Source organism: Pipistrellus kuhlii, unplaced genomic scaffold (assembly GCF_014108245.1).
Source record: "Pipistrellus kuhlii isolate mPipKuh1 unplaced genomic scaffold, mPipKuh1.p scaffold_m20_p_2, whole genome shotgun sequence".
In the NCBI taxonomy this organism is placed as follows: domain Eukaryota; kingdom Metazoa; phylum Chordata; class Mammalia; order Chiroptera; family Vespertilionidae; genus Pipistrellus; species Pipistrellus kuhlii.
In genome coordinates, this window is record NW_023425515.1 from 50,247,353 (window position 1) to 50,261,062 (window position 13,710).

General features: G+C 38.2%; 1 protein-coding gene across 1 annotated transcript in view; it reads left to right on the forward strand.

Annotated features, from left to right (window-relative positions):
- Window positions 1-13,710, forward strand: part of HACD2 (3-hydroxyacyl-CoA dehydratase 2) — an 82,311-nt gene that overhangs the window by 49,095 nt on the left and 19,506 nt on the right. Inside the window, exon 4 of the mRNA XM_036447531.2 lies at window positions 477-565. Coding sequence (XP_036303424.1) covers window positions 477-565 — 89 coding nt within the window. The remainder of the gene's footprint in view (window positions 1-476; window positions 566-13,710) is intronic.

Below are 13,710 nucleotides of genomic sequence, written 5' to 3' on the forward strand. Positions count from 1 at the left end.
GGTATATTTACCACTAAAGTTCATACTCACTGTAGGAATAGGGCTATTAGTGGGAAATATACCCCAAATATGCAGGTTAATTTTCCTTCTATAGGTGCCTATTCATTTTTAAAACCCATGTTATTAATGAATTTTCAGTGTCTGTTTTTAAAGGTTCATCAATGGTTTTATTTTATGTACCTATATGGTAAATGTAAAAAATATTTCACTTGGTCAGGCTTAAGAAGAATACCTAATTTCCATGGTTTGCTATTGTAATTAACTATATTGTTGTTTTTAAGTAGGAATTTTAAAAAAAATATTTACTACATTGAAAAACAGTCTATACAGCAATAAAGATAAGTTTCAGTTTGAAGATGGTTTTGTGTCCAAACATTAAAATTATATGTTTTAGAGAATTTACTTAGAAATTTTGTTTCATGTTGAAACTTAGTAAATAAACCTAATGTATTTATCCATCCTAAAATTTCTTTCAGGAATTGTTCCATCTTCTGTTGTCCTGACTTCTTTCCAAGTGATGTCAAGAGTTTTTCTAATATGGGCAGTAACACACAGTGTCAAAGAGGTAAGTGTTCATATAGACTGAAATAAAATAATATCAGAACTAACAAATGCCAGTCAGTTTTTCTTTCTCACATAAATATTATATCTAAAGATGGAATCCTATTTCACATCAGTGTAGCCCAGATAAAATGCATATTCACTGTAGGAAGAGAGTTATTAGTGAGAAATGTACCCCAAATATGCAATGTTGTTAAAGAGAAGACTGATTTAATGATAAAGTCCTGCAGTCTTTGGTCCCTGGAGATTTGGAGGTGTACATGTAGTCTGCAAATCAGTTAGTTATGTTCTTCTGGTATCTTGCTTGTATCCAGCACACTGAAGTCTAGACAACTGCATCCTTAGAGTAGGGCTGTTGTGGGAGTAGAGGATGTTAATTCATTCCCAGAACAGTCCAATCTTTTCTTTCTTAAAATAATTTTTTATTTTTCAATTAATATTATATTAGTTTCAGGTGTACAGCATAGTGGTCACCCTGATAAATCAAGAACTCATCTGACACTATACCTAGTTATTACAATATTATTGACTATTTCATATGCTGTACTTTATTTTACATCTCTGTGACTATTCTGTAACTACCAGTTTGTATTTTATCCCTTCATCTTTTTCACCCATCCCTCCAAAACCCTCCCCTCTGACATCCTTCAAAATGTTCTCTGTACAGAACAGTCTGATCTTTATAGGACCAGGAGAAACAAACTTGTTTCCACCCAGGCTACCAGCATTAATGGAATACTCAAACGTGCTGAGTCTAGTGGATCTGGGAGGTGAATGCTCTTTGCTGGGGCCTGGGTTGGAGATACCCAGGCAGGCCCAGGCCCAGGCCCAGGCCCAGGGATAGTCCTTACTTGTAAGAACTGGGGGAAGAAAACCTCATTACCATAAGTGTGCATTCACAAGTAAGCTTTCGTTTTCTGGTATTGGGGAAGGAGGTCGTTTTCCTGTGTGTGTTTTGCTTTTTAAAAATCATTTCTTTCTTGGTAAAGTCACCTTGAGATAAAGTACCTGTAGCTACCGTGAGGATTCATGTTTTAGTTTTTCAGTCCCAAAAACCTATCCCCAACATGATTGGATTCTTTGGGGGCTCCTGAAATGCACTCTTATCCATTAGCATTATTTCAGTGTTTTCTTTGCCCTCTATTCTTCCGAAATTTCTGTCAAAACATTTTGTTTGGGGGCATTTATTTTGACAGTTTCAACTGAATTTAAAAAAAAAATTTTGGCATATAGTGTAGATAAGTAACAGAAAAATGCACATAGCTAATGAGTTCTAACCAGAGTTGATTAAGCTGTTATTATTTTTGTAAAATTCATATGGAATTTGTAGATGCCCAAGCTCTTATTTTTAGGTTCTCTCATTCTTTGAAGATGTCTAAACTTTCTATGCAGGGAGAATGTATTTTTTTTTTTTTTTTAAGAAGTACAACAGTTTATTCCTATAAGATTCAGTTCTTTTTTTCTTTCTTTTTAATCTTTATTGTTGAAAGTATTACATAAATCCTCCTTTCCCCCCCATTAACCTCTTCCATTCGCTCCCATCCTCCCCCCACCAGGCCCTCACCACCCCATTGTATGTGTCCACGGGTTATTCATATATGCATACAGGTTCATTGGTTGATCTCTTCCCATCCACTCCCTTTGCCTTCCCTCTGAGGCTCAACAGTCTGTTCATGTTTCTTAGACTCTGAGTCTGTTTTTGATCATCAGCTTATTTGGTTCATTAGATTCCACGTCTGAGTGAGATTATGTGATACTTATCTTTCTCTGACTGGCTTATTTCACTCAGCATAATACTCGCCAGGTCCATCCATGCTGTTGCAAATGGTAAGAGTTCTTTTTTATTGCTGCATAGTATTCCATTGTGTAGATGTACCATAATTTTCTTATCCACTCATCTGCTAATGGCCACTTAGGCTATTGTAATTGCGCTGCTATGAACGTAGGGGTGCATATATTCTTTCTAATGAGTGTTTCTTCTTCTTGAATGGTCACATATCTTTTACAAAAAAACAACAACAATACCACACACACACACACAAAAAAAAAATGGTTAAAAAACAACAGCAGACAAATAAATCGAATGTAGTATATTGCCCTTTGTTCTCACTTCTGTTTATGGAGTAAGGGAAAGTTACTTTACTTGTACCATGTAACATCTTCATTCATTATAAAACTCGTTTTATAAATCATCAATTTTAACCTATATTTCTTGCTCTCTTGCTTTCGTGTATACACTATTTTCTGTTCATTTTAAAAACGATTCACAGTTTTAACTTCCCAATAATCTCAAGTGGCCTATTTCTTTCTGATAGTAACTCATTTACTTTCTTAAATAGGTAATTATGTATTTTCAATAATTACATGTTAGGTATGTGAAGACAGAGTACTATCAACTATGGAGTGATTAATCATTTTGCCAATACAGTCAAATATTAATTGTGCAGGTGCTAATGCTCCAGGTGATGGATTATTCATGGCCTCTGCTTCTCCTCTCAGGGACCACTTATCTGCTTCTTGGCTCTTCTTGCAAACAGGCTAGCAAGTAAATAAATGCTTATAATCAAGTCAGGCAATGCTGTTAGCCATATTACTGTTAGCCAGGATTTCCTAGGCAGATCATTAAGACTGCTTGACTGAAAAAGCTATTAAGTATTTTAGGATTATAGGTACATGGAGCTGGCCATTGTCCTCAGTAACTGCGCTGCCTAACAGATGGGTAACCTTGACATTTAGCAGATGGTGTCATATTTGACCTTTGTAGTAATTTAAGTTATATATTTGTTAAATTTGCATATTAAATATTATTTCTCTGTAACCAAATTTAACCAATTTCTGTTATTAATATTGTTTTTTTAGACGGGCACAGTAAATTTTATTGTCTTTTTGCCACCTCTGGTGACACTTTTATATATGCCTTACTGATCAGCTGACTTCATTCTTAGCTAAGTGGGATACACAGTTTCTGCTATTCCAGGATCACAGTTTCTCCTCATTTCCCTTTTCTTTGAACAGAAATTCATCATTTTTTTTTAATCATTACTCGAGGGTATTTTTCCATTGATTTTTAGAGAGAGTGGAAGAGAGAGGGAAAGAGAGAGAGAAATATTGATGTGAGAGAAACATTGATAGTTGTCTCTTACATAAGCCCCAACCAGGGCCCTGGCTGGGGAGGAGCCTGTAACCAAGTTACATGCCCTTGACAGGAATTGAACCCAGGACTCTTTGGTCCCCAGACTGACACTCTGTCCACTGAGCCAAACTGGCTAGGGCTTTTTTTTTTTTTTTTTTTTTTTTTTTTAATATATTTTTATTGGTTTCAGAGAAGAAGGGAGAAGGGAGAGAGAGATAGAAACATCAGTGATGAGAGACAATTACTGATTGGCTGCCTCCTGCAGCCCCCTACTGAGGGTCAAGCCTGCAACATGGGCATGTGCCCTTGTCTAGAATCAAACACAGGACCCTTCGGTCTGTAGGCCGACGCTCTACCCACTGAGCCAGATCACCCTGAGCCATCATTTTTTTTTTATAGCACCCTACCTGAACTTATTGATAGTAACTTGAAAGCCTGTTTTTGTGGCTTTTCAGAGGCTATCATCTGTTGCCTTTCCTCAGCCCCTTCTCTTAGCCAAATGCTATTTTCCTGCCTTGGAGTTTCATATTAGCTACAATTCAGGGTGTTCTATACAACATTTATAGAAGACTTCCAATTTCATTCTTTTGTTTCCTGAAACATCGTTAAAATATCTTTTATTTTCCTTATATTCAGCCATGTTTACTTTAATGGTGGGAACCACATAACTAATGCATAAGGAAATTGACCTCATAAATAGCTGCTTAGTAAAATATATCTCACTTTCTCACAGTAATGTTCAGATTCTTTTCATACTACTCTGCTTTCATTCTCTGTTTCTTCTTACATCACAGTGCCCTCTGCAGTGGATGAGATCGCCTCGTGTTCACAGCATTCCATGTAGGCTTGGACTCTTGCTTCACCCCCTCTGACCAGCTCACATTTTCCATGCTCATTCCCTTGTTTTTGTGTAATTGTACACGATAAAAAGTGTAGCCTATATACCTTTGAGAACTCAGTACTACTTTTATTATACTTGAGGTATATTTTCTTTTATTTATTTTTTTAAATATATTTTATTAATTTTTTACAGAGAGGAAGAGAGAGGGATAGAGAGTTAGAAACATCGATGAGAGAGAATCATTGATCAGCTGCCTCTTGCACCACCCCTACTGGGGATGTGCCCGCAACCAAGGTACATGTCCCGGAATCAAACCTGGGACCTTTGAGTCCGCAGGCCGATGCTCTATCCACTGAGCCAAACCGGTTTTGGCTATATTTTCTTTTAATAGACCCTTCTGATTTGTCATTTTAATCCTCTCCCCATGTACCCTGTAGAACTAAAAGGTGATTTTCTTCTATGACATGTTAGGACCCACCCATCAGCTAGTGTGACACCTTGATTGGCAGGATATTAAAGGAAAAAATGTGGTCTCTATGTTCAAAACTTTTTTCTTGACCCAACATAACATAACCTTCTCACTTTTTTCCTTTTGAAGAAAAAAAAAAGTAAAGCATAAAGCTTCTGACAAAAAAGCTCTGGTGCAGTGGGGCCCAGGCGATGCAGGAGGGAATGAGAAATTGTGGCTGACTGCTTTCCTTTCCACTGTTCCCACCCGTCTCCCAGACCTGAACTGATTCCTCACCCCTTGGCGAGCTGCCCCTACCGCTACAGTGGGCCTTCCTGGTGTTCATTCCTCTCATTCTCTGCTGGAGTCTGTTCTTTCTCTTCAGTTAAAGTAAAACAAGATGGAGACTTTTCAGAGTGAACTGCAATAGAAATGCTAATCCTCAAAAGCAGACAAGTTCACAGGATACTTGTTCTTCCTTGTCTGAAAGTAGCTAAGCCCAGCCCCAGATTCCTGACACACAAGTAGGCCACTGGCCCTGGCCCAGCCCTCCACATTGTCTCCTGAGTTCTAGTGTAAGACCAGAAGTCCCCGGTCACCTCCAAGAGCAAAGTTGGAAAAGAAATTGCTAGACTCACTGTGGCTTTAACCCAAGTGCATCCGTACTTTACTAAGGTAATTTATATGAAATAGAACTATGTCCTGGAATGCTGAGCCTTCTCTCCTTTCTTTCCCACCCTTAAGGAAATGGATTTTTCCCTGCATTCCTCTGGAATGTTCTGTGAGTGCTCCTGGTTTCACCAGTCAGCTGTTTCCTACCTCCTTTTGACATGCTACTGGGCTTTGTGACACTTAATCTGTCATTCTTGCCAACTTCTCAGCAAGATGCTTACAAAAAAATTATAATCAGTGTCTAAAAATGTTAGTAACCTCCGATTTTTTATCATTATACTGATTTTTGTCGGTTTGATGCATTATAGTTTACAGAGGGCTCTATTAAAATATATTATGATCATTCACTCTTGACAACTGTCCCTAGGGATGGGTTGTAGCTTCCTCCATTTAGAGTTTGGAAGCCAGAGCAGCAAAGTAACTGTCACACACCCAATAAATGGCAGAGCTGACTTCCCACTGCATCAGAGTATCCTTCTCACCCTTTATCAATGTTCTGTAACACACCCTCATTTTCACCTGCTCTCCACGCCTTGTCCTGTATGGAGTTGAACACCCCTATCTCTGATCCAGAGCACATTTCCTCAACAGTTCTGTCATACCCAGCTTATTGAAATATGACTCTCCATTCAAATCATTTGTCCTTGAAATGCACACACCAGCTGGCCCTGTGTGCTTGTCTGCAACATTTTGCCTATTTGCTTCTCTGGGTTTTTTTTTTGTTGTTGTTGTGTTATTGTTTAGTGCTCAAGTGGCTCTGTGATGGATTTCTGCAATTAGTTGGCCTCTTTCCATGAAAGTTTCAAGACTTTTTTATATTGGGGTTTATGGACAATTTGGAACAGAATTACCCAAGCAAGGTTATTAAAAATGCACATTCCAGGTCCCGTCAAACACTTGGGAGCGGAGCCAGAGAATCATCACTGTTATTAAGCTCCTTGGATAATTTTATGAATTCTAAGTTTTGAAAAACACCCTATGATACTGTGTGTTGTGCTATAACTTTTATTTGATCCTTCTCTTTTCTTGATTTTTCTTCACATTTCTACTTAATTTATGTGAATCCTAAGTAATTCTTACCATCTGTTTTTAAGAGCCATAGCTTCATTCCTGAAGCACAAAACCCTTCAAGTTTTGAGAGAGGCCGAAGGAATCTCGCTGCTTCACTTAGGCGGGTGGGCTGCTGGGAAGAACGCTCCTGGGCATGTGCCTGCCATTGCCTGGCCAAAGCCACCTGGCAGTGTGAGGTCATTTCCCCCTGAGCAGACACTGTGCAGACATCTCTCGCCCTGGGACTTATCAAGAAATGTTACCTTCCTTGTACAGTTTTATTATGTTCTATGTAATTCAAACTCGGTATTCCAGAACATGGAGGCTTAGTGTCCTTAACTTATGTGAGGCGTTAATAAGTGTTTTTGACACTGTCCTGTGGCTTAGGACATAGCAGTTTTGTTTTCTCAGTCTTGTTTTTCTCATCTGTAAAACGGTAAGACTAATAATATCTGTCCTGCTATGTCAGATATTAATCTTTTGTGAAGATTAAATGAGAAAAATATATTTAAAACAAGGCAGCAGTATTTAACAACCAAGGTCTCTAGCATGTAATTTTTGCTGAGCAGCTTCTGAAATCCCTGATAAAGCAATTTCACTTAGGAAGGAATGTTACTTCCTTCATAGATGGAAGGCAGTTTTTTCTTTTTTCTTTCCTCTTCTTTTTCACTCTTACTAAAATACCGAGAAAGGTAATATCCTAACGCCCACGCTGCTAGTCCTGTTTTAGTTGCATTCAGGTCGTTCTGGGTCCTCCAACTAGGATCACAGTGTGCTCGTGATTTTCCACCTCCTGAGGTTGCTTTTCTTGTTGGCATTTCCTGTGGTTGCATTCGCTTCTGTCCCTAGCAGGGATCCATGAGCATGGCATCTCACTGAGGCAGGAAGGGCACATCGTCCCTCCTCAGGCATCTTGCTTGGACCAAAGGTCTTTTTGCCCACTGCCCTTTCCACAGTGACGTTCCACTCAGTTAGCAAAGGCCTTTGGGAAGCAGCCAGTATCTTCTGGGCCCATTGAATGTTGGCTGTCTAAAATTCTCCACCCTATTCCATCTTACTTTCTATTTTAAATATTTCTGTAGGTGGCTCTGCATCACAGTTACTTTTAAAACCAGCCTCTCTCCTAAAGGTAGAAACCTCATTATTTGATTGTTAATCAGGCACTGTCAAACTTTAGACAGCTCTTTTAGACAAATGCTGCAGTACTTCAGTGTCACTTTCCACATATGTTAATTATGGACACTTAAAGATAGTTACTTTGCTCATAGCTGGATGGTTTATTTTGCCATTGCCTATCTTTAGCATAGGTAATTTGCCAAAATCAGATTATCTACTTTTTTCTTCCTGTTTTTCTGTCTATCCCTCTCCAACATTTTCTTGAGTTGTGTGTAAACGTTTTATTTCAAAATATTGAAAAATACTTACCGTATTTTTCGGACCATAAGACGCACTTTTTTCCAGAGAGCAGTTATACCAGCAAACTCCCAAGACATTGCACAGTTACCTTCACTTGGGGGAATCTCCCTCGGGAGGGGGCCAGGGCCGGACAGACCTGCCCCAGGCTACCGCATTCTAGGCTGTCCTGGCAGATGCCATCCATTCAGGCTTGAGCACTATTGGCTTCTTCTGTTCCTTTTGCTCCAGAACTTCCATATCTTAGGTTTTTCAGTGCCTTTTACAGCCCAGCTTGACTATTTAAATATTATTACCCCCCCCCCCCCATTTAATTGATGTACTAGATGCATCAGTGGGTTCTCCTATATTACTCCTATTTTTCATAATGAAATTTCTGACAGAAATTTCTTGTTGGAACACATCCTCTTCAAGTATAAGACATTCCTATACTATTAGGTAGTATATTTTTAAAAAATATTTTTTTATGTCAGAGGAAGGGGGAGAGAGAGAGAGAGAGAGAGAGAGAGAGAGAGAGAGAGAGAGAGAGAGAGAGAGAAACATCAATGATGAGAACCATTGATTGGCTGCCTCCTGCAGGCTCCACGCTGGGGATCGAGCCTGCAACCTAGGCATGTGCCCCAACCGGGAATCAAACCACAACCTCCTGGCTCAACCACTGAGCACACCGGCCAGGCTATTAGGTAGTATCTTTAGGTATTGCTGCTACTTACAAATCATAGGAAGCCTGTGATTCAGAGCCAAGTCTGGTTGGTTGCAGTCCTGGGTTTAACAAAGATGCTTGACTTCTGACCCTAGAACTGTCATGGAAAAGGAATGAGAATGAAGGAAGAAAAAAAAAAAATAGTTTCCCAGATAATAAGTACATGAGATTTACAGGCTGGGAGCCTAAGTGGTTTCAGCTTCAATTATATGTCATCAGCTTGAAGTGAAGAATCACACGGGGAAACAAAGCTTTGTGCCAGAACTGTGCTGTCAAGTTTCACTGTCAGCGGTGAGTTTCCAGTGAGTGAGTTCTGGCATTCAAATAAATGTTCACCGGTGGTTTGACGGTGAAATGAATTAAGATGCTTAGTTAGACTATTTATTCAAACCAATAATAATAATAACTTTTTGGTAGTATGTAGCGACGAAACATGTTTCTTACCAAGTCTTTCTACTAGTAGATTAAGTGTTTTGTCTTCAGGCACTGTCCAGTAGGACTTTTCACAGTGGTGGAAACATTCCATACCTGTGCTGTCCATTCAGTACCTACTTACTATAGGAATCCCTGAAATGAGATTAGTATGACTCAGGAACTGAATTTTAATTTCATTTTATTTTACTTAGCCACATGTGATTGGAGGTTACCATATTGGACAGTACAGCTGTAGATGTTAAGTGTTCGGTATAATATGTACCATTCTTTTGACTTCAGTCAATTAGGTTTTTATGTGTTTTGTCTCATATATACTTGACTATGATTTTTTTTAAAAACCAAAACATCAAAGCAAATTAATTTGGTATACTTGGTATGCATTGTTCTTTAAATCCAGGGATGTTTTTAGTGCCCTAAGTTAAGTTGTTATAAAAATCCTAATTGCAGATGTGGGAATCTGTGGATGGTGGTCTCATCTGCAGTGGTAGCAACTGGTGAGGTCTGCAGCTTGGCTTCCTCAGTGGATTCACCATGATGGCATGTCCCCAGGTTTACCTTGTTGAAAACTATTTCACAGGCTTTTTCTCTCTTATTTGAGTTAAAAGATACCAGAGGAGAATAGTCAACATTATTATCTTAATGCGCTCAGAGATTCTCATTTCACACTGTTAAAGTGAGATGATTGGCATGCATCATGAGCATTGCTAAAACATGTCAGCAAAGTCAAGGAAAGTTAAAACTTATTACTTATAAACTGCTTTTAAACAGGTCTGCCCACAGTCAATGAGTGGCATTTTTAAAGCACTGATTAATATTCACTTGAAAACTTAGTAATAAATGGCAATAGGAATTATCTCTTAAATCTCTTGTTCCTTTGCCAACTTGGTTCTTTATATACTGTAGCTTTTTCATTATAACTTTATTTTCAAGCATGAATATGAAGGTTCAATAGTTTAATTAAAAACACTTAATCTGCCGAGACCAGTTTGGCTAAGTAGATAGAGCGTCAGCCTGCGGACTGAAAGGTCCCAGGTTCGATTCTGGTCAGGGGCACGTTCCTTGGTTGCAGGTACATCCCAAGCAGGAAGTGTGCAAGAGGCAGCTGATAGATGTTTCTAACAATCTCTCTCCCTCCTCTCTGTAAAAAATCAATAAAATATATAGAAGAAAATAAATAAAAGTAATTAATCTGGCAAGAATACCAGTATGTTCACCCTCCTGACAGTGGTTTGCACAGTGAATGCCGTAGGTCTCCCTAGGAATCTTGAGAAATCATCACCTTCCCCCTGCTCCTATGAGAGATATATAAAGTATATTTCAGTATTTCAGTTTCTTCCAAGAAAGGACTCAATAACTTTTTTTACTTACTCATGTCAAGATGCCCTATGTAGTTAGGAAGCTCTCATTACAAATTGTGATGTGTCATGGATAAAATAAAGCATATTACTAAGTTGTCTGCATTTTCCAGAGAGAGGACCCTTTCAAGTCTGAAGTGAAACCCTGGTGCACTTCGGAAACTTGTAAGACACGGCTTGATATACATGTGTGGATGCATGCTGAGAGTAAGCTTTGCATTTTAGAGGGGTGACACTAATTATTAAGCTTGATGCATTAAAGACTTTTGTTTTCATCAGATTGCTACATATATGTTTGTTTTTAACAGGGTGAGTTTTGGCATTTTCTCCCTTTTACATTATTTTTCCCTGGCAAGAAAATTACCAGAATAACCAAAAACTTGAAAATCATGCATCTCTTTTGCCTTCAGCATTGGTGCTGTCTTATTAAGTCAGATTTAAGAAATCTTTTGTTGAGGTCTTTGCTTCAAAGAAAAGTATGTTCAAAGTCTCAAATGCAAAAATGAATCAAACTAAATAATACTTTATAGGTCTTCAAATTTTAGTTTTTTAGAATGTTACATTTGAGTAGCACTTTGCCATCTATAGCAACAGGTGTCTGTCCCACTGGTGGATTTTAAAAGAAAGTTCATGAAAAACAGTGACTGGACAGTGCATGCACCATCTCACAAGAGCTAGTGATTGTTGAATGGATCCAGGGTTATGCAGTCTGAATTGTTTTTTAAAAGGCAGAAATCCAGATGAATTTTTTCTGTGGATCCTCCCAATTTTAAAAAGGATCAAATATTTTTAAAGCACTGTATATGCCCAAGAGAACATCGGTAGATCAGGACCATGGGCCACTATGTTAATATTCCTGCTCTAGCAGACAGTATACATGGCCTTTATTTTTATTTTCTGTCTTATTAAATTTTTTTTGCAATTATTAACCTGTCATAATGGAACAGAAAGGACCATGTCGTTTCACAGTTTAATGTTCTTTTGACATGTCACTTTCATTTCTGATAATGATCTATTCACTACCCTCAGTGTTGAGTGGACTACTATATAAGGAGGTTTGGGGGTAGAGTGTGGGGTAAGTGTGCCTAGTCCTCTCCAAGGGACCACTGTAATCTATTGTTGTGATCCTATTGGACCAAATAATGTGATCAAGGTTGAGACTAAATATCCCATACTGATGTGATCTCCATAGTTGGAAGTGAGATGATCAATCAAACAGAACTTGATTAGGAAAGGCTAGTAACTGGTGACATCCAAAAGGTGGTAGAAGTATATTTACCTTCAAGAAGAGGGAGAGATGTCATCCCTTAAATAGTAAAAAGCAAATGAAACATTATCTTGCTATTAAATCCAAAGAGACAGCTACCAGCCTATACTGAGCCAAAGCAATGGCTAGCATAAATAATAGGAACTTAATATTTGTTTAATCAAAATTTTCCTTTCATGGGATAACTGCCATTTATTAAATGGCTAGCACTTTGCTAAGCACTTGATATGTTTTTCTCATTCTACAACAGCCATGCTTATCCTCACCTGAGGGCACTGGACTCAGAAAGTCCCTTGCCTCAGGACATGCAGCTGGAAGTCTGAGGTCTGTTTGATTCCAGGGTTGCACTGATTGGAGGGGAGGCGAATTGTAGTACTTAGCAAGGCTTGTTGAGGAAGCTAACACCCTTCCTTCATGCTTTTCAGGAAATGGGGTAAACACATTAAAGTTCGACTAATGGGACATTTTCATATTCAGATCTGCATGTCTGACTTGGTCATAAATGCAGAATTGTTCATGCGTTACTTGTTGAGTGCATGCTTAAACATTTTTTTCATTGCATGTTTAGAAAAATTGATTTCATGACCAAGAGTTGTTTTGGCAGGCCAAAACACTTAATTAGGCCCTTATCCACATAAAAAAATAGTCCTTACCAAAAAATAAAAAATAAAAAAAAATAGTCTTTAGTTATTATGTTGTAATGGAAAGAATTTGTTAACCAGTTTTTTTGTCATTGTAGATTTTTTTAACAAATCTATGTAGATATGTGCTTTTCTCTCCTTTAAAGAGGAATAGTGTCAATATTTCTTTATAATGTAACTCGTATTTCCCATTAAAAATGCAATAATATTTTGTTTTTTCACCATGTACCTTATCATGGATTTTTAATAAATATTATCAGTTGTCATGTGAAAAGACTAATACTAATCCAAACTTTTTATAAAAACAATCACATGTCAATATTTGTTACATTTCAATTTTTTTTCTTATCAAGGATATAATTCCTTTTAAGTAGATGGCTAAATGAGTTATATTTTTGTTCAAAAAGTTTAATAAAATTATATAAGGGACCAGGATGGTTGTCGGAATTGTCCTACTGTCCAGTGCAAACTCTCCACTGAAGTCACCACCAGGCATCTGCCCTGAGATCCTCAGCTCCCCCTCCCCTGGACCTGCCTACTCACCAAGGCTGTCCCACCAAGTGAGAGACATGCAGGCTCAGGCTGCAGAAGGGTCACTATCTATTTGTTGATTCTTATTCACTCAAAGGTATTTATTCAGTATCATCTATACTGTGGGTATTATGTTAATTAAGCACTAGGCTACATGAAAAAGGAAATTCATGAATAATGCTGCCCTCACAGGCTTTCCAGCATAATACAGGAGCAAAACTGAGCAGATTGCAATACCATATAGTAGGTAACTGATAAGCAGAGGAAGGACAAGGTGCTGGGGCCACATGTCACACCTCAGCTGCCCCAGTTGAGGGGCTGCAGTAGTCTATTCCAATTCCTAAGGAATTGTTCCAGCCTCCCAGGCCCAGTTTCCCCTCATGGAATGGTCCTGGGACTCAATGAATTGATACATAGAAAGCACTTAGAACAGTACCTGGCACTTAGCAAGTGCTCAATTAATGTGAGCTACATATTAGCTGTGATATAACCTAATCTTGTCAAAAAATTTAGTGACAAACTTCTAAAGAACTGTTTTGAATTCTTTTCTATGTCCCAAAATTTAAAACAGATATAATTGACTTTTCACATATAAATGAATGTGTTTTGTACCTATTAAAATAGTTTTACAATTATCTGGTGAAATTTTACATGTAATTG